The following is a 27,733-nucleotide window of genomic DNA, read 5'->3' as shown; positions in this document are numbered from 1 at the left end:
TGTGATTTTAATACCTTAACCAAGTTTAGTGTATTCCTCTTCCCAACATAACAGACTCTTCATATTTTGGTTGTTTAACCCTGAAGTGTTATTTAAAAGCAAATATTGTGCAAATATCCCCTCCAGACATTACTTTTGCCCACTACATTTGCTAAGTCACAGAAATAATGACAGGACCAAAAACGTACAAATTTGGTGTTTCAGACAAGTGATGTTTTTTTGTTGACCTGTAACTTTATAGATCATTTACATACACAAACAGCTACTGTACAGTACACATTAAAGGGAAGGTAAAAAGCTTAATAGGTGCCCTTTAACTCAGTGCCTAGCTTGTGTTTTAGTTAGTTATATCCTAAGCTCCTAAACCACATGCCAATGCTGGGTTGGACAGCAAATAATAGAGGTTTACAGTAAAGGACGTCTCTCAATACTGAACACTTCCTCCCGGAACAGATAAAAATACCCCAACACTGCTGAGGAGGGGCAGGGTGTGCGCCTTTCTGTCTGACACTAGACAGGGTGTGTTAACGCATCGTTGATAGTGTGGTCATAATAGACTTCAGCTCAAAACGACTCTTTTGATGAAATGAAGACAAGAGTCATTTCAGAACTCAATAGTGTCTCATCTACAAAGAGCAAAACTCTACCTCTCTCACACACACAAGAGCATAATCCTGGCAATTAATCTAGCAACTATTTTGCACAATACCGTTAGCAGAAAACCCACTTTTGTGTAAGCGCACAGATTTATTTCGGTTTTTAACTGCACTGTGGTCAATAAGATGGACAAAGAGGCAAAACAATGTGTCATATTAATGTGTCTATTAATTATCAACAGACTGCCAAATCCTCAAAAACACAAGCATTGTTCAGTAAGTAGAAAAGACTATATTAGTTGCACTAGATTGGCTGTTAATGGTTTTTAAAACTGAAATGGTCTCTAAGTGTTACATTGCAGAGCCTTTGTTGAAATCTTGGGGTTTTGTAAAGGTTTATCGCTTCACAGGCTGAAAAGAGGCAGGCTTGAAGCAGTTAAGCTGTAGCTTCATACTGCTCTTAAACTTATTCAGTAGCTCCTCCAAGAGTCTGAGAATAGAGAGAGTGAGAGAGAGAGATATTAGAAAAGAGCCAAATGTACCCTCAAATAAACAAAATCATCACAAATCATCATCTGTACTTTTCGTAAACTTAATAAATAATCTATATATATATATATATATATATATATATATATATATATATATATATATATATATGCCATCAGAAGAATAAATTACATTAATATTTACATTATAATAACATATTTAAATAGTATAATGTATAGTAGTATAATGTATTTTGGATCAAATAAATACAGCCTTTGTGAGCATAAGACTTAAAACAAAAAAATTCCTACCTACCTCAAACTTTTGAACAGAAGTGTACTGTATGTGTTGAAAATGCTTATAAATTTAAGATATTTTTTTAATTTGTGGTTATATCAGGTTATCTTACAACTTGCATGATACAACTCCATGACATTCATTCATAAAAAACACTTTAGCTGGAAAATGATGGCATATGATATAAAACATTACCAATCGGTTGAAGACCTTCAACCCATTCAAATGAATGCTATCACAAGTATTTCTTGCAATTTCGTACTTTCCCACTTTAAACGCAGGTTGATCACTATAAAGAAGATAATGCTTTTTCCACAAGTTCTAAAAGTTTCACAATTTGAATTGATTTATATTATCAGGACTTGCTCAGTGATTTATGATTTACACCAAAAGCCCAATTTATACTTCTGCGTCGAACTCACGGCGTAGCTACGTCGTAAGCTGTGTGTAGCACGCGTAGCCTGCGGCGTACCCTGACGTAATTCAATTCTATGCGGACTTATTGGTCTGCTACAACCCCTCTCTCAGGTTTCACAAACTGAACAAGGTCACTTGCACATGTGGCATGACATTTAATGGGTGAGCTTGGTGCTAATCAGTGGCGTGCACAGGGGGGAGGGGTCTCAAAATGTATTGTGCCCTTTTCTGATAATTGTAAATAATAATAATAATAATTATAAATATTATAATAAATGAAACACACACACACCCTTGCCACTAACAATAATAATACAAACAAATATTATATTAAAAAAATATTTGGCTGAGAAGTGGTAGGCGGAGTTTCCTTTGCAGCGCCTCATACGCATTTAACCAGTGCCATAGAGAGAAATTCTCTCTATGGCACTGGCATTTAACGGTTCTGGTACGCACTATGCAGCAGTTCGCGCATGTCTCTTCAAACGAGCAGCAGGTAACGTTTAAGCTAATACGGAAAATTACATTTATCCTACCATCACCATGCTACTCTAAAAGTTGCTGCAGGATGTGAGTTATTCTTAACTACAATAAAAGTATAAATCGATTTCAGACGCATTCTGAGTGACAAAGTCACTGTTTTTATCCAAGGAATAAAAGTGCAAGGGGAAATACATCTAAGTTAGTTTAATGAAATCTTAAGTCCATGTCCAACTCTAAATTGTGAGGAACTTATATCTTTGTTTTCATATTAAGGCTTTACAATAAGGTTCATTTGTTCATTACTCATGTATGAACTAACCATGAGCAAGACATTTGTTACTGTAGGCTATATCTTAGTTAATACTACAACTGTTAATTGTTTATTCATGTTATGTCACAGTCAGTGCATTAACTAATGATAACAAATACAACTTTTGATTTTAATGTTTTAGTAAATCCTGAAATTAACTAAGATTAATAAATGCTGTAGAAGTGCAGTTCATTAGCTAATGTTAACTAATGAAACCTTATTGTAAAGTGTTACTGATTCATGATAGCTAACACTGTCTTTCATACATATAATACATACATTAAATTTACAACATCAACAAAACTAAAAATTAATTTTCCATAATTACCTTCTTGATTCTCACTGTTTTGTTTGGTAAAGTAAATAATATTTAGTAATATTATCATAATTTCCATATTTTCATTTGATGTGTTATGTATTCTAATAATTGTTTCAACATATTTTCTTAGAATGCCTAGGAAAGAAAGAATAAAAACAAAAAAAAAATCAAGAAGTAATCATTTTTTTTAGTTAGTGCCCTTTTTGGTCCCTCCCCCCCTGCCCCTGAGGAGGTCTGTGCACGCCACTGGTGCTAATTATAATAATCTCTAATGACCAGTAGTTAATATTTATTTGTCAGTGTAAGGCACAATATAATTGTGATTTGAGATTTAACTCACTTTTTGTCGGCTCCACTCTGTAGCTGTGGTAGCGCTTCCAATGCCTGTTTAAAACTAGAGCTGAGACACAGAAAAGAACATCACACACTCATAAGGAAACAAATTATCATACAAACACTTTTTGGTTTAGCCAAAGTTATGCTTTTCTGCTTCTTATTTTTCATTAGTGTAAGCTAGTTTAGCTTTTGTATTAAGACATGAATCAATGTTGAACATATTTACGTCTTACCGACTCTCTGATGTGAGGTACGGCTCTATGGCGTCTAGCAACGCACGGATTTCCAGACGTGCCTGGAGAGAGAATTATTAAAAAAAAAAAATATGATGGTGCAGATTTCAATAGCTTAAATGGATAGTTCACCTCAAGTTGTTCCAAACCGGAAGTAATTTCTTTATTCTGCTGAACACAAAAGAAGATATTTTAAAGAATATGGGTAAACAAACAGTTGATGGCTCCATTGACTTCTTCCATACTATGGAAAAAAAATACTATGGAAATCAGTAGGGCCCATCAACTGTTTGGATACCGAGGGGGTAACCAAACAGTTGAAGATCCTCATCAGAAGATTCATTCATTCTTCAAAATATCTTCTTTTGTGAAGAAAGAAATCCTTACAGGTTTGGAAGAACGTGATTGTGAGTAAATAATGACAGAATTTTAACTTTATCTAATTTTCACAGACTATCCCTTTAAGATCACATGATAACTGCTCTGAAAAGTGTATGTGAGGTGTGAGCTGTACCTGCAGTGCACCGTTTTTACTAAAAGAGGACACACACTGCATCAGACGACTCATCTCTTCTGCTACAGCTTCAATGATCTTTGATAAAACACGAGAAACCAGCTCCTTGGAAATCGTGAAAACCTGATAGAGCAAGGAACAAAGAATCTTTGAGAATGTCAACTTTTAACAATATGTTTTAGTGCTGAATAAAAATATATATGGCAGGGGAAATTTCAGCTTTGCCATCAATAAATTAAATAAATCTTACTGACCCCAAACTTTTGAACTGTAGTTTATATTTACATCTGACTGTGCATTCATTCATGATTTTTTTCACAGAGCTTGTCGCTTTAAATTCTGGGAATGTCTTAACCACAAAGACAATGTGATGCTTTCTTAGAATTTGGCAGGTCATTTATAAGGCAGTCCAATGTTGTGCCTACTTTTCAGAATTGATAGTGTACCTGTAAAGCCTGTCAACCTATAAAATGCTGTCTTAGTAAGTTGGTCACTACGTTTTGGATCAGAAATGTGACAATTCTCAAGGTGTATCTGTCTAACGGGGAATCTTTTGAAGCATAGATTAACTGAAGGTTTGTGCATCTCACCTCAGCATGAACAGAGATAATGCTGACCAAAGCCTCCTTCAAATAACTCCTCACACCTGAGTCAGAAACAAAGAGAATGAGAAAAGGTAGATAAATAAGTAATGTTCTTGCTATTTAAGGTTTAAACAGGGGGGTAAGGAATCATCTGAAATATAGAAGGTGGAAGAAAAATCTCATCAGTTTCTCTAGAGAAGTATGATATGGTTTTGCCTAGTTGTCACATCTTTCTTCCTACAATTAAGTTGCTCAGAGAAAAAAAACGTTCGGGCATGGCTTGCATCATGAATATTGGTTACATTGTAGGAATATTAATGAACTGATTTGCTGCAAGGCAGACATTGGTCGATGAGATCACTCAGTGGGAGTACCATTTCCCACTTACTTATATAGGCAACTTTTCCTCCACACTGCGATCAAGCTAAATCAACCTCTTTAACATATACCAAATTTTTTTATATATGTTTATTTACTTTTTTTGCACTGTTAAAGTAATCACTTCCTGGTTCACTATGCATGTGACACCCACATTTATAAGTCACTCTAGTAATCAAATAGCATACAACGGCTAATAATGTAATAGAGTAATTAAATGTAACCTAGTAATTAAAAGAACCAGCTTTTAATAGTTTATCGGTAAAAAAAAATATTTGCTCTGTAATATTTTATATTCTATAGCATTATAATCAATACAGAAAAAAAACACACTACCGTTCAAATGTTTTTAGGAGAAGTCTCTTATGTTCACCAAGACTGCATTTATTTGACCAAAAATACATTAAAAACAGTAATATTGTGAAGTACTATTACAATTTTAAATAACTGTTTTCTATCTGAAAATAAAATTTAATTGATTCCTGTGAAGCTGAATTTTTAGCAGCCATTGATCAACTTTGATCAACTTCATACATCCATACTAAATAAAAGTATTCATTTCTTTAAACAAAAAAAATACATACTGACCCCAAACTTCTGAACGGTATTCTAAATAACATGACATTAAATTAGTTATGTACATTAACGTGTACTACAATTTGTTTTTTGTATTTTGGATCTAAAGATGATGATTTTCCAAATTGACTGGTAAATAAACAGGAGCAGTGGCAAAGGAAAGTTAATTGGTTTTACACAATTATACTTATAGGGCCCTGTCTTGCACCCGGCGCAATTGCCTTTGTACATCGACGCATGTATCATTCGTATTTTGCACCCGCGTCCCTCCACAGACGCACGCCGGCAAACTAGGGAATGAACTTGCGCTGAACTTTTCCGGCGCAAACAATCCCTTGAGCTATTTTGCAGTTCCAGAAAACAATTGCGCCACTGACCAGAAAAAAACTAGTCTAAAGTCAGTGGCACGTTGCGCGTACATTCAGATGCTATTTTAAGCGCGCATGCTTGGCAACAATACAGTGTGAACAACGCGCATTCACTGTAGATGATTCTCTCATCTACACAGATGCATTTTCTTTTTTGCAAAAGATACATTATTATAAGGAAAAATATTAAAACACGAGGGAAATCATTGTTGTGTCCATGACGATGGGAAAAATAGGCATAAAGCTTACAAATTTACCCAAATTATTATATGCATGTTTAACCGAAGCTAATTTGGGTGGGTACGTCCCATCCCCAATGTCACTTCTCTTTCTTTTACGGCCCTGACGAGAACATCGATCTCCTCGGCTGTGAACCGCTTCTGAAGCGCGCCTGGTAAATGCGCCGTTATAATAGTATTGCGCCATGGAACAAGCGTACCTCGTGTATCAAGCTCTTAAAGGGAATGTGATATGAAGCTCTTATTGGTTTGTTTCCCGTTACGCCCAAACCACACCTATGAATAATGAAGCTACTTCAGACCAACCCGTTTTAGATTTGCGCCGAGCGCAAGAGTCATTTATCCCACCGGTTAAATAGCAACAGCGCCGAGATCCGCCCACAAAGTTACTTGCGCTTTGCGCTTGACACTTGCGTTTCAGATCATTAAAATAGGGCCCATAATGTATCAGAAGAAGCAGGAAGTGTCCTTGCAAGTACACAAATGATTCACGTAAGCAATAGCATTTAGACAAGTATGCGCCACACAGGCCTAATCATGCTAAATATACACACACTACCATAACTGAAACTGTGACACAAGAGCAATGACAGCAGACTGAAACTGCAGAATCAAGAGTGTTTTTGGATCCTTCCAGTACCATCTCCATGGTGATGGTCTTTCAACATTCAAGCAGACAACATTTTTTCGAAACATCCACAAAGTGTTGTCAATATGCACATGGCATGATTCATGTGTGTGATACCTGTAGGTAGCAGGCAGTCCTTCCAGTCAAAGTATCCGGCGTAGATGCCAGGTTCCAGCGAGCCGACAATAGGATCCGATTTTTTCTCGATGTATGTCTCAAACAGATATTCGTCCAGCTGTCTCAATGCATCTATGCTGACCTGAAGATTAGATTATAGGCATGCATTCAGTTTAATCACAAACCACTAATAGCTTTCACAGATCATGTACCATTTTATCCTGCAACACAGAAGTGCATGGGACCTTAAGAAACCATTAACATCACACACAATCACCGCTCATCACACACTTCTTGCAGAATGAGTAGAGACCACTCATGCATGTCCATCACTTTGATGTGTGTTTAACTTTAGAGAAATGCTCAAAAACCAAAATGGAAAGCACCATCTTAAAAGGGGAATAATCTCTGGGATCTCAGTAAAACACCAGAGATGGACATCTGCCAAGATAGATGAGAGTCAATCTTCTCTGAGAAGTTGTCTAAATGTTGACTCAATGATAAATAACTCTTTATGCCAAAAAAGTTATATTTCAGGAGAAATGTCTTAAATGATTGTGTATGATTAAGAAGTGATTAAGTATGTTTAGAAGCAGGCTAAGTCACAAAATTTAATCTAAATGTAAAAAAATAAAAACAAAATTATTTAAAACTAACACTATAAAACGACCCCAAAAAGTTTCTATATATAAGAGCCTGATAGAACCCCTTTTTATGATATTCTGATCCCCCCCAACAGTTCAAACTGTTCAAATCGTAACAGCACAACTCTTCTTAAGCTGCATGATTTGAGGCATCATATCACTAAATGTATCTACAAAATCACTTTAAGCCCAACACACTCATTCACTATGATCTGCATTTACTGGAAAGGCCAACCATAACCTTTTCGGAAGGGCTTTCACACTCTCCCCTACAGGGCAAAAAAGCCGTCTCGAGTGAGTGTTCTAATGCTACTATGAAAAACCCTTGAGCTTCTCCACAATCTGTGTGAGTCACTCTCACTTCAGTAAAAGAAAAGATAAACGACCAAACTTAGAATCACACTTGTTATCACTTATAAAAAATAAAATGCCAACTGTGGACTGGAGTAAGAGGGGAAAAAGAAAGTGTGCATGTGTCTTTGTACCCTGATGATCTTCTCTGCAGTGGTGAAGCCGTTCTTCTCCAGGTGCTCAGCCAGATTGAGAAATGTGTGTCTCTCCAGATACTGACAGTTACTGAGGATGATGAGGAGACGTTGCTCCTGCATGGGTCAGAACACACACAGCAACTGATTCGGTTAACTTGAACACACGCACATCTATATATATATATATATATATATATATATATATATATATATATATATATATATATATATATATATATATATATATAGAGAGAGAGAGAGAGAGAGAGAGAGAGAGAGAGAGAGAGAGAGAGAGAGAGAGAGAGAGAGAGAGAGAGAGAGAGAGAGAGAGAGAGAGAGAGAGAGAGAGAGAGAGAGAGAGAGAGAGAGAGAGAGAGAGAGATTTTGGGGTATTTTTCTTAAAAAACAAATTATATATATTATAGATATGATGGGTGTTATTATGCCTTTATTTAAAAAGGTGAACCATGAACCAGTAAAACAGAGAAAGAGAGAGAGATAGAGGGGAAACCTGCAGCTCTTCCACTGCAGGCTAGGGGAAACCCCATGTGAGCGGCCACAGAACTGTGCTCTCTGAAGAGAAAGCTGCTGTTTTTCACAACACATGACTCCTGTGCATGATGCTCAAATGTTTGCTGTGTTGCAGATGGAAACTGTGACAAAGACATCCATAACGGAACACAGGATGTTTTCTAAGGAAAAGGGTTCTTCAGAACTAAGAAATAACACGAAAATACAGTGGCCACAAAAAGTATTTTGGAAAAAAAGCATGATTTTTTTAATTTATTTTTTTGCATTATATGACAAAATATTAAACAGAATGGTATTTCTTTTAAATAAGAAACAACTATTATAAACAAAACGCCATGTTTCAAATTACAAACAAATAGAATATATAGTTCAGAATTTACACAAAAAAATAAAGTATTTTTACACTTTCTGGTTGTCAAATGTTAATGTGGTTGGCCTGCTAGGAAAATTAAACCACTAAAAATTACCTTCAGAGTCAGACCACCTTCACTTTGCAGATACCGCTTTGGTTTAATATTTTGTATATACGGTGGTCTTTTTAAAGCCTGACTTAAGTATCAAGAAGACTCCAAATACATTATGGGGTCACTGTAAACTCTACTTATGTGGTTTAAACTTTATTCAAGCAAATGTGTGCACTACACACATATACCTAAAGCATTACTGAATAAGCACAAATAAGATAAATTGAATGGAGGGAGGAAGCACTTCAAGGTTACATGAGGTCTCTGAATATCTTCAATCAAAGAGATGCTGTTTCGTTTTGAAAACACGTTTTAAAAATGGCCCCATTACCAGGTTTCTCTCTCTCTCTTTCTCTCAATCTTTTCATCTATCAGGCTTTCAGCTTTCAGTAAAACTGTGACACTCTGTGGTTCTGATACTACACATCAACACAGTGTTATATGGCTTTCAGTCAGGGCCTCTGTGACTAATCGTTTAATACAAGCTGAACATGTCAAGAGTAGAGTGAAGGAGGCTGTTATCTCCGCTAACTTCCTATTCTCTGTACACAAATATCCTGTCGCATACAGTGACATCCACCTCTGCAGTTTACTTTACCATGAATAAAATACCACATTTTGGACTATATGCGGTGCTAATCAGTTCACTCATACTGTGTTTGATTTATTTTGCCTTTTTTGTCATGTGAAAGTGGATTGACGACTAAAAAAAGAGAAGAGTACTTGACGCAAGCCAGATTCAAACCTGTCTCCTATTTAAGCACCACAGCTTGATGTGTTAACTGCTAAGCCACTGCTTAGACGTTTTTATTTATTTTATATTAATATATGAATAATTCAATTTATTATATGTATCTTTAGCACACAGTGATATGCATTAGTACTCTGAAGAGTGAGAAAGACAAGATGGAACATGGAGAAAGGTAGAAATTAGGAGGAAAGGTGAAGAACATCCTTACTGGTTTTGAACTAAAGTCTTCTTTGATGCTTCCAAAAAGATCAGGTGAAGCCAAGTCCACAGACAAACTGAAAGAGAAAGACTTTGATAGTCCACTCCCACTGTAAAATTAAACATTCAGCCTAAACATTACATTACAAGATTTTCAAACCGGGCCTCAGTTTGAAAAAACTGTCCACCAAATCAAAGTCACACAGTGGACTACCCAACATGAAAGAAGCCATTTAATTGTCAAATAACAAGAAAACCACTTGACATTGTTACACCACTTGACATTTTTCGAGTTATTAAATAAATTTTGTTATTGTTATATATATTTAAAGAGACAATAAAACTCACTGAGAGGTGTCGATGTCTCCATCAGTCTTGATGCTGAGCTGCTCGAGACACTTAATAAAGACCTAAACAGAGTAGAGACATAAAAATACTTTTCAAACAGCAGGAATTATATTTACAAATCCCAACAAAACGACAGATACCAACACACAATACCTTCATGATAGAAACACACTGTTCGCAAGCTTTGTCTTGAACCACATCCAGATTCAAGATCTAAAGATGAAGAGAGAGACACACATTGATTGATTAATCTCTATATAATCTGCAGTGGAAAGGCTGGGGATGAGTATAGTGTGAGGGTTTGTACATTGATCTCTCCAGGTTTACACTCCATGGGCTCCTTCAGAGACTGCAGCATCTGAACCATACACTGCTCAAACTGGGCCGGCTGAAACACACACACCATTTATCCACAAGTTTTTAATCCGCAAGTTATTAGAATGAAATGAACTAGAATGGAATATAATAAAAGTATAAAAGATGTACCAGTGACGTAATTCCCTCATTGTCCACAACCCAGTCTTCTTTTTTTGCAAGTCTCTTTACATCTAAACAACACAAAGTTTAGTTACATTAAACCAGTACAAAAAAAACCTTACGCATCTAATTCTCCAAAACATTAATGTTGAGAAAGCTACTTTAACTGGGAAATCCAGCCTTCTGAAAAAGTAAGACGCAGAGACTGAGCCTTGAGATTTGAAATTATCAGGAAAGGTTTTTGGCTACTAAAATTAGTTATACTGCTCCAGATGTTGACTAAGTGAACAAAAACTTTAATTCACTAGAGCTGCTTTATTAAAAATATTTTTTTTAAAACAACTACTGAGCTGTTTATACTGAACGCAAACCCATTTAGTTGAGAGCTCTATAGCTCCCTCTACTGTTACAATTTCACATTAGCGACATATACTGTATATCGACCAGTCCATCTTGAGATGATCATTGCTGACCAATAAGCTCATATACAAGGCCAATTACAAGAAAAGGTTACTTCCCGCTTGTTTCAGCTCTACCTCTTCTGACAGTCTTGTTGATGAAAAATACTTTCAGTGAATTTTGAGCAGATATTCTGCAGAACATTTCAGCAATCCCATTTGCCATTGTTTGCCTGATCTGAAATGGAGACATTTACTAAAAGCTCAGTGAATGTAGTTTTACCCTCTTCAGTGTGCTGTAGTGTGGTCAGCAGGCAGTGCACACGGAGGTCCTGCAGTAAATCCTGAATCACCTGAAGCAGATCATTGGGAATCTCCAGAGCTGACAGAGCCTCATGACTCAACCTGAGAGACAGAGAGAGAGAGCATCAAATGAGCTTTATATGAAAATACAATGAGAGGATGGTCAAATATCATTCCCACAAAGGATACACCATAATCACTGCTTTTTCGAATGGAAAAACAGGCTACTAATGCAAACAGAAACAGTTATTTTCACATCCAATAACAGAATCTGTGAAATGGAAAATAACTGCATGTACAATAATTCTGGTTTAACTGGCTCTAATGTAAACGCAAATGATGATGATTGTATTGACATGTTTACAGAGAGAGTGCAACAGCACAACAAACTTGCTTAAAGGGATAGTTCACCCAAAAACTAACTTGTTACTCTCTCTCACTTGTATGACTTACTTTCTTCACTGTATAAAAGAAGATGAAAAATGTTGTTAACCAAACAGTTTTAATGCCCATTGACTTCCATTGTATGGACAAAAACAAAACAAAACATGCAGGACATTTCTCAAAATATCTTCTTTTATATTGCACAGAAGAAGGAAGAGTAAATGATGACAGAATTTTAATTGTTGGATGAATGATTCCTTTATAATATAAAATCATTATAATAACTACAAATTTTCGTTTTGTCGCATCAATTATTCCTACATCCCTACTACAAATTCACACATGTACCTGACGGTATGGATGACCTGTGTGAGCCAGCATCCACTGAGAGGGGTTTTGGTGTCCCAGCCGCCATACTGCCTCAGCTGCAGCTCTGAAAGAGAGGAGGGTAACAGAGCTCCTCGAACTAACTGCACCAGACGACGGGTCACCTCCTCAATCATGCCCTACACACAATCAAATGTGCCAATCAGACACATAATACAGTGAAAATAACCCTTGCCTTCAAAATTTTGAATTTATTATCAAAACCCAAACAAAAACTAAGTTGTATATAAAGATTTAAATTGCACATCCAAATAGCTTTTTGAAATATAACATTTAAATGGTGGGTGTAAAAAACTTGTTTTTATGAAAGATTTATTCAAACAAACATTAAACAATGAAGACAACAGGTTAAGAAAAAATAAAATGAATATGTAATATAGTGCACATACTGTATAGCATAATGCTGCTCTCTAGATGTTTTTTTTAGCTGTCTAACAAGCTATGGACACAGAATGGCTTTCCTGTCGTAAATGTAACATCAAGAGTCATTGTTTACAAGCTGTTTTATTGATGTCTGTCCGCGGGTGGAACACTGTTTGAGCGATTACATGTGACATGATACATTTCAGTAAGTTGTATTGTTTTTTTTTTCAACATACCTACTGATATTTATTCATGTTTATTTCATGCTACAACTAAGACCTTGGTTCATCAAAATTAAATTTGATTAAAAACCAAAAATCCATATTGTCAAGCCAGCCCTAGCATCCACACAGCTGACAGTTTAGCTGTTGTAGCTTACACACGTTGTGTGAAGGAAATGGACACTGACAAAGTCAAAAAGTGTCTTTGGAGCAGTGCTAATGAAACATCACTGTTACAGTCTATGATTTCAGACTAAATTTTGGAGCATCACTAGTCTCAGACCTTAGTGACTCATGCTCACACTTTCAATCTCCAGACTATAAGCACAAAAACATTCCAGCTGCTTTACTAACCTTAAAGTCATTCTGTCTTTGCCGAGCGTTCTTCTTTAACTTCTCCACCTGACCGGACTTCTCTCCAGTCTGTCCAAGACAACACAGTCAACAAGTCTGAGTGATTACACTAGCCTTCATTTCTAACACTCTGAAGGTATATTTGTGTGTGTGTATAACTACCTCACTAAACAGGCTGCCGTTGACGTAAGAGATCCAGAGTTTCCAGAAGTTGGGCAGCTGGCTGATGACCACGTCTGAGAGTTTCTCCACAAACCTCACCTGCTGAGGGCTCTTATAGTGCCACGCTGAGAAAATATGTATGATATACTGTTACAAAGACAGCAGCATTCTGCTTATGAAATGATGATGGCTGACGATGAGATTTCTGTGAGTTTCACAACTCGTCCTAACTAGGCTCAGTTTCAAACACATCACTTGAAATTCTACACAAAGTGACCAAATCAGCAAATAAGAACATTTTCTGTCATTGTATATAAAGGATTTAAACTACGTTCAAACGTTTTTGGCTAGCGAGATTTTTTAACTAAGTATCGTATGCTTACCAAAGCTGCATTTATTTGATCAAAAATACAGCAAACACATTTATATTATGAAATATTAAAATTTAAAATAAATTTTTGCAATCTGAATCTATTTTAAAATGTAATTTATTCCTTGGATAGCAAAGCTGAATTTTTAGAAGCCATAACTCCAGTATTCAGTGTCACATGATTTTTTTTTTATTATCAATGTTGAAAACAGTTGTGTGTGTGTATATATATATATATATATATATATATATATATATATATTTGTGTGTGTGTGTGTGTGTATTATAAATGTTGGAAACAGTTGCTGTTTAGTATTTCTGTGGAAACCTGTTTCTGTTTTCAGGATTATTCAATGAACAGAAAGTGCAAATAGAAATCTTCTGTAACATTATAAATGTCTTCACTTTTGATCATTTAATGAATCCTTGGTAAATAATAGCTGCTGAAAATTCAGCTTTGCATCACGGGAATAAATATATTAAAATAGAAATAGACAGTACTTTTTGATAGAATAATTGCAGCCTTCGTGAGAATAAGCGACGTCTTTCAAACAGTAATGCATGTTGATCTTTCTGTTACTGTACTCACAGTCATCTTTAGGCTTCTGGAAGCTGCCTCCTCTCTTCACTGGAGCGGCGAGGCTGATCCTGTTCAAAGCTGAGGAACGATCCAGCTCTAACCCAACACCACCCACTGAGACAGACAGACACGATGAATGCTCATCTAAATACCTCAGCATTTAACAATCAATCATGTTTGCAAAAATAAAGAGAGTTTTGCTTGAGGTTGACAGTTTACGCTTAAATTAAAAGGTACATTTTTGATTTAATGGGTTATCATTTCTTTCTTTCCTTGTGATTTGAGTGCAAGTCATGAGATGACTGCTTTTATCCAAAGTGACTTACAAAACCGTTATAATTGGACAATCACCCTGTGGTAAGGTTCAAGTCTACAACCTTGTGGTAGGTACTGTGTTAAACTGGTAGTTTTCATGCAGTACCTCTTCTCTGACAATAGATGGCACTAAAGGTCTTTCTGGGCTCTTCCTCAGCCTTGATTAAATTGTTGATATAGTCTGAAACACTCAATATGTCCAGATAGTATACACATGTCATGTTTCTCTCTCACACAGATAAAGACGTATACCACTGAGCCACTTGGATGTTTACTCTCTCTCTTTCTATATAAAAAATGAGTGCTGGTGTTGATCCAGGTGTCCAATCATCTCCTGTGTTTATCTATGCTCCTCTCTCTTCTTGTATTCCCTGATGTCTGCCTCTCTCTTCAGCAAACCCCCCTCAGCTCTGCCACACTATAGAGCTCTGTGGACTTCCTGTTCTCTATAGGGTCATGACCAGACCACACACGGGCTGCTCTCTATCTAAACACACACACACAGGGCAGAACACACACACTGCTTTCACTCTTCAGAGTGGTAGAGAAACCATCAATTGATTTCAAACTATCTATGTCTGTACCTTTCTGCTCTTTGATAAAATCTTCTTTACAGTTTTGCATCAGCTGAAGGATCCACTTGTGTTGTGCGATTATACACTGCCATGCCGGGTCACCTGGAGCATGCAGATCCGACAGATATCTGAATAAAAAGAGAAAGAGAATCATTAGATCACATTGAATATAATTGCATCGTTTTTTCCCTTAAGCCCCTCATACAATGACAGGTCAACAATGCTTTAATGCTATTGGGTCACATAAATTAAAGCTTTTGAAAATCTGACCATAAATAGGATGGGCAGTTATATACAATAATACAATACAAAACATTCTGCAATATTTAAAAATTTATAATATTATATCCATTAAAAAAGGCAGGGAATGTAATTACTTAAAACATTTATAATTCAATATAAAATATTTACACTACCGTTCAAAGACTTGGGGACAGTAAAAAAAAAGTCTTAAAAATACATTCTTTTATTTAGTAAGGATTCATTAAATTGATTTTCACTTCAAATAAATGATTTAAATATTCCTTTGAACTGATCAAAGAATCCTGAAAAACATCACGATTTACACAAAAACTGTTTTCAGCCCTGATAATAATAAGAAATTACATTTTGAAAATGATTCAAATAGAAAACAGTAATTGTAATTTAAATAATATTTCACAGGGAAATATCTGATTTGGGGGTTCCTGGCATCCAAAAGTAAAAAAAATGCAAGTCGCTTGTCACACACCTGATATAGCGTTTCTGATCATGTAAAGTGGATGGCGTCTCCAGAAGTTTATCCATAAGCAGTTTCCTCAGGGCTTCTATCCGAGTCTCCACCTCTGAATACACTACAAACACACATGCAGGATGATCTTTCAATACTCCAGCTAACGTCAATGTACATAGAGGATGCATGTCATATTAACATATACTATCAGATATTATCAGTGAACATCCGATTACCTTTCTTAAAGACTGGGACCTCTGTGTTCCCAAACAAAGATTTGGCTTTCTCATAATCATTGATGACCACATCATAATCCCCCTGGATGGGAAACAGATACACTGTCAGTTTAGCATTCAGAGATCATTTTTATAGTTTGCAGTGTATACACTACCGTTCAAAGGTTTGGGGTCGGTACAATAAAAAAAAAAAAAGTCTATTATGCTCACTAAGGCTGCATTTATTTGATAAAAAATACAGTATTTTTTTATATATGTATATGTATTTTTTTCAAATATTATTACAATTCAAAATAATGGTTTTCTATTTTTAATTTATTTTAAAATGTCATTTATTCCTGTGATGCCAAAGCTGAATTTTCAGCATCATTACTCCAGTCTTCAGTGTCACATGACCCTTCAGAAATCATTTTAATATGATTATTTAATGCAGTTGTGATGCTTAATATTTTTGTAAAAACATTTTTTAGGATTCTTTGTTAAATAGAAAATTTGAAGGGAAAAAAAACAGCAATTATTTGAAATACAAATAATTTGAAAGATTATAAATGATTTTAGTGTCACTTTTAATCAATCTAGAGCATCCTTGCTATATAAAGGTATTCATTTTTTTTTTTAATCTTACTGACCCCACAGTATTATAATCCTGTAGGTAAGAGTGTTAGAGAGAGAGAGAGAGAGAGAGAGAGAGAGAGAGAGAGAGAGTGTTTGTGTGTGTGTGTGTGTGTGTGTATGGGTGATGCCACCTTCTGGATGTTGCGTTCAATGTTGAGTGGCAGGTTAAACAAAAATTTGAATCGCTGGAGAACGTTGAGAGCGTTGCGTGTTGAGTCGGCCTTGTCCTTTCTGCCCAACACTTCTTGAAACAGGGTGTCAGCAGTTTCACTTGCTCCTGAGAAGAATGAGCAAATGGAAAGAAATGAGAAAAGGGTGTAAAAGGATAACAGCTGATAAAAAAAAGTGGTTTAATCATCCTTCCTCAGTTTCAAATAAATTCAAGATCTCTTCTTGGGTGGTCAGAGCTATTCTGGATTCCCTTTGTCCGATTTAATAAGAACCAGCCTCCTGACCACTATAAAAGTCTGACCAGCCTTTTTTTCCACCAATGAGTCTGTTTGTGATTGGCTCAGAGAGTCAAAGGCAATAAGTGACTTTAGTAAGAACACACATCTAAATGTACATGTAAAGACGGGTGGTGAGGAGGAAGATGAAAGCATGTCAGTGTGTGTGACTGGTTTATTTGTGCGGCCCGCAGGAAACGAGCGTGTTTATTGACCCACCGTCACATGAGAGAATTGACATGGAGATATGATTGGGATATGAGTGGTCTCAAACACACGCACACGCACTCACAGAAACACACCAAGGTCTGCATGAAATGTGTGGCTTTGATGGTCTAAAGAGAATGTATATGCAACTCTGATCCTAAATTTAGCTGCTTTATGTAATCGTGTGCGATTCTGACCATGTGTTTGGTTTCATGTCTTACTGTTAAGAACGTTTTCTAGTCGCTGGGTCATAGAGCCTTCCACTTTCTCAGTGCCGTCTGATTCAAGCTTCTGATGGATAGCTAGACAAAGAAAGGAGGAGAAAAAAAAGCAAATGTTTGAGAGGGTTTAGATTACCGTCTGGGGTCAGTCATCTTTTTTTAGGAATTATATTATTCAGCAAAGACGCATTCAGATGATCAAAAAGTACAGTAAAGACTTTTATAAATGTTAAAAATCGTTTCTATTAAAAAATGCAGTTCTTTTAAACATTCTATTATACTGTCTGAACAAACACTGCGTATCTGCAGTTAAAAAAATAAAATTTAAGACTGGAAGACCCTTTTTAAGACCTGCACAAACAAAAGAAAGAAAATTGTTAATAATTTAGAACTTTTAATTTCAAACAAACCAGAAAGGCAATCAAGACTCTTATTTTGTATAGAAATGTCTATGCGTTACAACGTACTACTACTGCGTTACTACTACAAGCTAATCAGATGAGTGAGATAAAATATTCACTCTTACAACCATCTATAGCATTTTACAATATAAACACCATAATGTAAACACTGTCATCATTCATCAACAGTAGACCACAAGCAATCACTTGCCATAAATGTGCGGTATTCATTAATTGTGAACTACTCTGAAACCACAAGACTGTAGAAGGTGTAACAGTGGCATATATTGACTTAGAACATGCAGCGTGCATATTTATTTAAATCAATCATAGCCTATTGAAGTTTAATAATCACATTAGAATGTGATAAATAAAAAACTGAATTTAAGAGAGCCTGCAAACTGATAAGATTTCATCATTGGCATGACAACAGTGCAGATAGTCAGTCCTAAAGCACAAATGTAATATGCATGTATGCATTATATATATATATATATATATATATATATATATATATATATATATATATATATGTGTATGTGTATATATATATATATATACACACACACATACATATTCAATATATATATATATATATATATATATTCCATTAAATTGGAAGAAAAAAAACTACAACTAAATGAAGTCTATTTCTTCTCTCCACATCTGGATTTGGGAAACTTCGGTACACAATGACGTCAGGACTAACCCCCGGCTCCCCCTGGGGTCCGGAATGCTGTGTGGTACGCTTCCTCTGTCTCTGAGGTATGTTTTGACTTCTGCCTGGTAAGTTTTGGGAGTCTTCTCTGGGAACCAGTGCAGCTTCCGTTTGCTGCTCTCTCGTTTCCTCTCAGCACAATGACAACCTTATTACAACCTCATCTAAACATTATGACAACCACGCCTTGTTATCCGTCCCCATGCCTGTCAATCACATGGATACGCATTGCTAAGAATAGCTCTTCTGTTTGACTCAAGACAAGTGACCCCAAGTCCGACGCACACAAAAATATCCATTTTGTGACATTGACCTCTGATGAGAGCAGTTTGAGAAAACATACACCTGTGTACAATGACACAAGAGTAAAAAAAACTTAAAACACACATGCATAATAAAACACACATGCACCTAATTTTGTCAGATTTAGTATTCATAGTGTCTATTTGAGCTTTACCTTTAATGCTCATTATACAAGCACCAACCCAGTGAGTTAGGTGACACATTTTACTGAAAGTATTTCCATTCTGATGGGATTTATTTTATGTAATTTAAGCCTGAGTTACAATTACATATTTGGTAGGGACTGGGACATTATCAGGAGTTGCATTTGTCTTAATGTGGGTGTTAAAAAGTTGTCAAAAAAGGTCTAAATCCAGACAGTTCAATCAGAAATTAAGTTTAGGTTGCAGTATTCGATGAAAGTCAAAACTGTTAAATAATACATTTTGTGGAAATAATTTATTACTATGACGAATGTTTCTATCCAGACATGATTTCATTGATCAGAGCACCCGAGGGGAAAAAAACAGTATGTAATTTGGATCATAATTTTATACTGATGTTCAGTATAAAATCTGTTCGTCTCAAAATGTGTTAAAACTATACTGTACAGTCAATATTCACAAATTAAACTAAAATTATGATCAATGGTCATTATGATATTGTGTCTCCGGGATGAGTAATTTTAACACAATAATTCCAGCATGACCTAAAGCAGTCCCACCCTATATTACTTCCCACCCAGTGAATATTATTTTTCTTTCAGAAATGCTTCTGTTTCCTTCAGTCGAATGCATAAATAATGTTTCATGCGGTCTTTGAAATTAATTACTAGGTTGTGTTTATATGCATTTAAAAACCAAGCATACGTACATGCAAGAGCATCCTGAGCCTCAAAGAAAGTGCTGAGACCTCCTTTCACGTAGGCCAGACTGCCCTCATTCTTCTTACTAGCTTGTTTCTTAAGATTTCCCACTGCCACACGCAGATGCTCAAAACTACAACAGCAACAAACATTAACAACACATTACACACAAATCTGTTTTGGCAGATTAAAAGATGGACAGACGGTAAATAGACCAACCCGGTCGAAGAATGGTTCTCGATTAGATACCAGGTGGCAGAGAAATTCTCGCTGGTGAAGTCTCCACTCATACCAGGGAACATGTTCTCCAGATCCTTCAGAGGAACCTTCCCTCTGAAGAACAGAAGACAGAGTTAGACACACTGAGACCCATCATGCCAAACAACACAGATCATAGACCTGCTCTACCACACTACAGATGACAGAAAAAAACAGACAGGGTACAAACCAGATCTGTCCGGATATAAGCAGCATTACATAAGCTTAGCCAACCCATTGTGTCTTGTGATGTGGCACAGAATACACTGATGAAATGCATATGATTCATATGCACTATACTGTTGAAAGTTTGGGGTCAGTGAGCATTTTTAATTCTGCATGGACCAATTTAATAAATCAAAAGTGCCAGTAAAGACATTTATAATGTTACAAAAAAATCAATTTCAAATAGATGCTATTTTGAACTTTCTATTTAACAAAGAATCATAAAAAATATTATGGTTTCCATAAATATTATGGTTCCCATATTTTTCATAATATTAAACAGCACGACTGTTTTCAAATTGGTAATAAGAAATGTTTTTTGAGCAGCAAATCAGCATAGTAGAATGATTTCTGAAGGATCATGTGACACTGAAGAGTGGAGTAATGATGCTGAAAATTCAGCTTTGCCATCACAGGAATAAATGACATTTTCAAATATATTAAAATAGAAAAGGTTATTGCATATATATATATAAAATTATAATTAAAATATATTATTTCACTCTTTGTACTGTTTTTTTTTTAAAATGCAGCCTTGCTGAGCATAAGAGACTCTAAAAATAATTAAAGAAATCTTCCCGACCCTAAACTTTTGAACAGTAGTGTTCTCATCTCATTATATCTATATAAATAAGTAAAAGGTTGCTGCAGAGGTCAGGGAAAGGAAAATTTTCACTTCCTATCAAAGGAAATAATGTGCCAATGACATCACCCAGGTAGAAGACATACACACAATGGGCTGTCTCTACTTTCTGCTGAACCTCCTTCCTTATAAACACAGAGGTCCACTTCTATAAACACAGAGCAGTGCTTTTTGGGAGAAGTGTGTGAGGAAATGTATTTGTTTTGGTCTATGTGAGTGCGTGTTTTAACCAGACAGTCAAAAATGAAGCACATATGTGTGTGAGAGTGGAGCACAGCACTGTGTGTACTCTGTAACTGTAGGTGTAAATTTAATACTTTGTAAGTTCATAAGAAGGCAACACAAACTCAATTGTGAATGTTTCTGTACTTGTCAAAGTCGATGCCCAAAGGGTTGGCCGGCCTCAGTGACAGAGGAGAGATGCCTTTGTTCCGATCAGTCCTCATGTCATAGTAATTCAACTCATCAACCCAGACCGCAGACTGATCCAGAATGCCTAAACAAACAAAAACATGCACATACTCATTGGTTAGGCACTTAAAATCCATTGCCATCTTCAAAGAGCATGTGTGTACATTTAAAGAGTGTATAATCAATCAAACCGAAATTGTGATTTTGCCTATAACGGAAATTGAGTGTGTTTACATCCACAACACTATGTTGATAACTCAAGAAAACCATGTTTATGTGAGACCCGAAAATTATCAAGATTTTCTTTGATTTGACATAAAAACAAACGTGAGTTGAATTGGGATAAAACCAGGTGTGCCAATAGTTTTTTTGATTAAGCAGACCTTTCCGGCAAATAAAGGACAGAGTTTAAGGTGTTTACATGACCTTACAAGATGTCAGGCTATTAAGCATAATTGGTGTTAGATTGGCAATGTAAGATAGATCTCACCGAGTGCGCGTTTGTGAGATTGAGGGAACTATGAATGTGTGTCTCACCGATCCTCTCGGGTTTGAGCAGTTTGAAGGAGACAGTGGACGTCCCCAGGCCTCCACTCTTGGTGGTGACGATGATCTCGCCCTTGTCATCTTTAGCAGGACCAACTCGACACACTATCTTGCTAGCTGACATCCATTCTGCTGTCAGCAAACAGTTATGACCACAGATAGACAGACCTGTGGTGTGGGAGATGGACAATGACCAAGAGAAAAAGAAGTCAAACAAATGGCCAATTTTATCTCATGTCTATCATGATGCCGATATGATTTAATCTGTCCAGGCCTATTAAAAAAAAAAATCATATTACATTTTAATCAGATTTTAGTTTATATTGTGGATCAGGCTTGGGAACGTCAAATGTGTTGATTTTTTTTTTCAAAGTAAAAAAAAAACAGATTTGTGTTAGATATACCCAACAATAAAGAAAAAAACCCTTATTGAAGCTGCTTGTCTGAACAAAGCATTACTTTAGCTTATTTACAGATTCTTTGAGTATAATAACGCATTTATTTAAATCTCTATTCAAAACACCCAAAGTACTGATTCATTCATTTTTTCCCAGATTTCACAAACTGATCACTCCTGTATGAAGAAACTCAGCTTCACAGAAGTTGTGTGTTTGTATTTTTCCTTAATTTCACTTTGTTTTGGATAAAGGCATCTGCTATATTAATAAATAAAATGCTCTAGAAGATATCTAAAATATATTATGCAATTGTTCAAAAGTTTGGGGGCTGATGCTCACCAAGGCTGCATTTTCTTTTATCAAAAATACAGTAAAATAGTAATATTGGTCAAATATTATTACAATTTTAAATAACTGTTTTCTATTTTAATATAGTTTAACTTATTTCAATATTTGAATTTAGTTCTATGATGGCAAAGTTGAATTTTCAGTCTTCAATGTCATATGATCCTTCAGAATTCATTCTATCATTATATCAATGTTGAAAACAATTCTGCTGTTTAATATTTTTGTGGAAACCGGGATGAATTATTTTCAGGATCCTTCGATAAATTAAGTTTTTTTTTTAAGTATTTATTAGAAATTATTTTTTTTGTAACATTATAAATGTCTTTACTGTCACTTTTGATCAATTTAATGGATCCTTGCTGAACTTTTTGAAACATTTCTTTAAAAATAAACATACTGACCTCAAACTTTTAAACAGCAGTGTGTTTGTTCAAAAAGGAGGGTTTATCTGTAACTGTAACAATGACTATGTGCACGTGTATTACCGATGAGATCATTGGGTCCAGTGCCCAGGTTCTCCCCACGAATGGTGACTTTGGTCCACGGCGTGCCCTCGTTGGGTGAGATGCCAGTCACCAAGGGAGGCTGGCGGGCACGAGACATTGTTCACACACCTAAATGAGACAAAGTTAAATTCTGTTTTGTTTAAGCTCACTTGACGAACTCATCACTGCTGACGGCAATACATCAAAACATTCAGCACGTTCAGTGCATTTAAAAACATTAGACATGAACAAATAAATCCCATTCGGCACCCACTGAGCAAGCACGTTTCTGTTCGGAGTAACACCAATATCTCACTATATACAGTATTACAAGTAGTGCAGTAATCATGGCAGTTTTTCCTGTGGCTTTTGTACTGTCACAAACTTTCTCTCGTATATAAACACCCACATGGAGCACAAGAATGACAGCTCCAGGGCGCTTTGCGTGCAAGACCCCATGGCTGTCTCTGTGTGGTCTGGGAGGGTGTGTTTCTGTGTCTGTGTGGTCTCTGGCATGGGCCAGAGAGAGTGATAAAGGGGAAGGGGTGACGGTTGAGTTCTCAGAGTCCACAGTGCAGATTCAGAAAACGTCTCGCCGCTTCTAGTATTTAAATTGGGTGTATGGCATGTATATTTACTGCAGGGTTTTTAGGGTGATGAGAATACTTTGGAAATAGTGTGAAATTGTTATATTGTGCAAATACATTGCCTTTATAGATTATATAGGTCAATGATGCTCATCTTTCTGTCTGGAGCGTTCCTTTAATTGAAAAATACATAAAAAATGCAATAATACATTTTATGACTTGAATAAACCTCTTTTATGATTAGCATGTTTTAAATTAAAAATCATTAAGTTTTTTTAAGGGGAAGGGGGCATGAACACAAACACGTCAGGATGATAATGACAATTAAAAAAATAAGAACATTTTAAAAGTAGCTTGGCATATTTTTGATTAACATTTCAACAAAAAGAAGTGGGGTGGAAAGAAAGAAAGAAAGAAAGAAAGAAAGAAAGAAAGAAAGAAAGAAAGAAAGAAAGAATCAACAATCTATGGCTTGAATAAATCTTTGATGAACTTATTTTGGGGGGGACAATTTTGAAAAGAAAGAAAGAAAAGGAGAAAAACAAATCATATTGAACAAACAATTAAAATGATTACATTTCAACTTCTAAAAATATTTACTGTTCAGATACAGCTAAATCTGATCATGGAAGTGAAAAGAGTAAAGAGTCAAAGGCACGCACTTCTGTCGTAGCAACATTTGAGAGTGATTGACTGCTTAGATGATTGACACCTGAGAGTCTCTATGGAATAAAGAGCTTGTTCCAGACAAATTACCAAGCATCCTCCTATCAACACTCGGCTCTTTCCTAAACACAGCGACCCCCACCTACAACACACACTCACAGACGAGATGTAATAGCAGGAGCTTGAACAAACTATTCAACATGAGAACATCATACTGCAAAATCAGTATTTTTTAGACACAACAGTATAGTTTATTTTATATATTGGCAATGACAAATAATTATTGACTTATTATATCTGTAGGGAGTTTAATATGGACATAAGTTTGTGTGTTTGCAAGACATTAAATAGATTAACAAAAAAAAAACATGCATTCAATAGTCAACAAATGAAATAATAATACATTTTTACTATTACTGGTCATTAACTATAATCTGTTTTCAATTTACATTATGATTTCAAATATAAAAATAAGCTATATCTAACATCAAAGAGTTCTTGCAAAGCATTGTGGGCTGGGTTACATTATAAGTTTCTGCTAATATTTAACACTGACAATCATAAAAAAATACATAACTGAAGATGAGAAAAGCACAAACATAAGACATGTCTGAATGCTAATTTGTTTCAAGACCACAAAACAAAACACGATGTTAGATCTGTCGTAGAAATCTAATCAAACCAAATGAAAGAAATGATATTGATTACACATCAGCATATCGGAAAACGTTACCGGGCTCCAGTCAAGTCAAATTAGATATATAAGTTGCACTCTCGCGTTGTTAAAATATGTATGCATGAATATTGTGTTGTTGAGGTTTTATACTGTTGTAGCTATGTGTTGAGTTTGTAATTAATGTATTCACAATATAATCTGAACTGACGGAGAGTGTAAACAAAAGCAGTTTATCTGCTTTAATAGCATAAAACAAGAATTTCCATAAATATAATAAATACAAAGCTCGTTTACAAACACTGTTCGTTATGATGAGGTTGTTTTGCATAAACAGAAGCTCTGACAGATGAGACAATAGCTGACTGGCTAATGCTAAAAACAATCTGACAGAAAAGCCGACGAAAGCGCATGTATTGAGACAAAGTGTTTCCTCATAATAACAGCCCCGTTTTATCACGTGCAAATCGAGGAAGAATAAAAATGCAGTTACTTACAGGAATAAAGGCAGTAAAGAAATTCACCACACAACTATTCTTTCCTCTGAAAAACAGTTCCGGTTTAGATGCTGCGGCCCCGCCCACTCAACGAATCACATGACACTACATGAATAATGAATCAACCTGAGCCACAGAGAAAAAAATTGTAAAGGTGTGTGCTATTTCTGCTTTATTTTTTAAAGTGTTAATGCCTACAAATGACAGAGCCGACAGTGAAAACGTAGACTGATAATCTGACCTGTTGGTGTTTGCTGTTTGCTGGAAAATTATCAGTTTCTTGAGAATGATGAGTGAAAGAAAACTAAAACATCGTATTACTTTTGCATACAAATGATAATATGCACAATAAGGATGTAAGCAAGGGAGATGATAGATAGATAGATAGATAGATAGATAGATAGATAGATAGATAGATAGATAGATAGATAGATAGATAGATAGATAGATAGATAGATTTTACTTTGGGTTTCATGCTATTATGCAACATTCATTTCAAATTGTATTTCAACACCACACAGTTCAACATCAAAGTCACCCTGTGAGGTCACATTTAGATTATGAACCATTTTCAATGCATATGGCGTTACTTCCACTTGTTCTGGGAAAGCGCCGCACCATAACACCACATAACAGAGACCACCCAAGCACCGTGCGCCATAATGCCCTCTCTTATCTCCTTAAATAGTGCACGGGAGAGATACTTTCCCTCAGATAAGGCCTTTTGGGCTCTTGGGAACTACAATTTTTCAATCATTCTGAACTAATCTGAGCAATCAAATCTAATTTGACTTTTCTGCGGCCTCAACGCGCTGTGTTCGTGTGACGGCACCACAGGGGATGTTCAGCACGTCATGTAGCCTCGGCTATTTTCTCAAGAGGGCCACCGCCAAAGATCCATCCAGCTAATTAACAGAGAAAATGTTAGTAAAATAAGATAACTCACTTAAGATCTACACTGTATGTTTGTTCAGCTTACCCACTGTTGATGATGGTTCTACATTCCTGATATGAGAGCGGCAATTACTACACCATGGGTCACAACACAGCAATAAGACTCAAACTGACCACCAATATGGTGGATGAACAACATTTTTGTGGAACTCATAGATTTGTTAGTTTTGTTTAAAAGCAATTTTTTTACTTCACTTTTACTCTCAGATGACACTGTGTGCACATGATGGGGGCAGAAGAATGAAGTTAGTTTCTCTTCATCATTGTTCTGCTTGAATGTGTTCGTCATTGTGTTCCCATGGGTCCTGAGCCAGCACAGGAAATGCTGTGAATAGACTTCCTATTACACACACAATAACTCTCACAGAACACTGTTACTGTAATAATATTTTGAGCTTTTGATGCTGCAGTGCATTGAACTGAATACGTTGCATTGATACAGATACTATTCCAAGGCACTTAAATTAATTCATCATACGTAAATAATCAGTTTTAATTAATTGAATGGTGAATTTTGTAAGAATTTCAGGTCTCTCTTTCTAGCCGAGCCAAAAGGCGCTTTAAAAGTTTGGTTATGGTTACCTAGTGAAGTGTATTTTTATTTGTAATTCTATTTTCTTAAATTCTTAAGTGTATTATATTTATTATTTCGGTTTATAAAAGAAACCAACAGCACGAGACATTGCGGCCGGTATTACCATAAAGGTATGCTATTATTTTCTGATCCTATGTTTGATGGACATTGTGATAGCACCCTGAAAACCTGACATGCTTGTGCCAATTATGGCCAGTTGGGGGCGCTACAGAAGCAGAGATTGCTGAGCAGCTATTTCAAGTCTCTCAGGATCTGAATCATAGGCTACAGTAAGCATGCCATGGACTTCATTTTCAGAAGACGTGTATAACCTGTTAAAATATAGAAAATATGAGTGAATGGTTTCTGTGTGCCAGGAAATATCACACGGAAATGTGATAGCCTATTCATTTAAGTAGGCTAGGCTATTATTAACAAGATTATTTACAATTCTAGATGCAGGCTAGCTATACAAGCTATACAAGCAGAGCTACAGTGGCTGTAAATTTATGAGCTAGAGGTAGGCTAGCCTAGTTTAGCGTAAAATTGAGCTATAGAGGAAGCTTGG

At 35.9% G+C, this 27,733-nt stretch overlaps 1 protein-coding gene across 1 annotated transcript; it reads right to left on the bottom strand.

Moving 5' to 3' along the window:
* Positions 1–727: 727 nt before the first annotated feature.
* Positions 728–25,729, bottom strand: exoc2 (exocyst complex component 2). The gene is made up of 28 exons (XM_077219976.1): positions 25,638–25,729; positions 23,215–23,343; positions 21,975–22,151; positions 21,396–21,522; positions 20,120–20,233; positions 19,909–20,033; positions 17,635–17,715; positions 16,892–17,037; positions 16,146–16,227; positions 15,928–16,030; positions 15,207–15,325; positions 14,317–14,421; positions 13,358–13,482; positions 13,196–13,264; positions 12,219–12,376; positions 11,467–11,588; positions 10,795–10,856; positions 10,616–10,696; positions 10,462–10,521; positions 10,309–10,370; positions 9,971–10,037; positions 8,014–8,130; positions 6,885–7,026; positions 4,585–4,640; positions 3,995–4,117; positions 3,481–3,542; positions 3,252–3,311; positions 728–1,086 (listed from the first exon to the last, which is right to left on the bottom strand). The coding sequence occupies exons 2-28, from the start codon at positions 23,330–23,332 to the stop codon at positions 993–995; spliced, it is 2,757 nt and encodes a 918-aa protein (XP_077076091.1). The 5' UTR covers positions 23,333–23,343; positions 25,638–25,729; the 3' UTR covers positions 728–992.
* Positions 25,730–27,733: the final 2,004 nt, after the last annotated feature.

This window comes from Siphateles boraxobius, unplaced genomic scaffold (genome assembly GCF_051911475.1).
Source record: "Siphateles boraxobius isolate OS27281-9 unplaced genomic scaffold, OSU_SipBor_1 8, whole genome shotgun sequence".
Taxonomy (NCBI): domain Eukaryota; kingdom Metazoa; phylum Chordata; class Actinopteri; order Cypriniformes; family Leuciscidae; genus Siphateles; species Siphateles boraxobius.
This window is presented reverse-complemented; position numbering and strand designations above follow the sequence as displayed.

Coding starts and splice junctions, on each gene's coding strand:
- exoc2 (XM_077219976.1), bottom strand. CDS start 23,332: ATGTCTCGTGCCCGCCAGCCTCCCTTGGTGACTGGCATCTCACCCAAC. Junction 13,265..13,357: donor ACGGCAGCCTGTTTAGTGAG/GTAGTTATACAC, acceptor TGTCTTGGACAG/ACTGGAGAGAAGTCCGGTCA. Junction 1,087..3,251: donor CAGAGTGGAGCCGACAAAAA/GTGAGTTAAATC, acceptor CTCTATTCTCAG/ACTCTTGGAGGAGCTACTGA.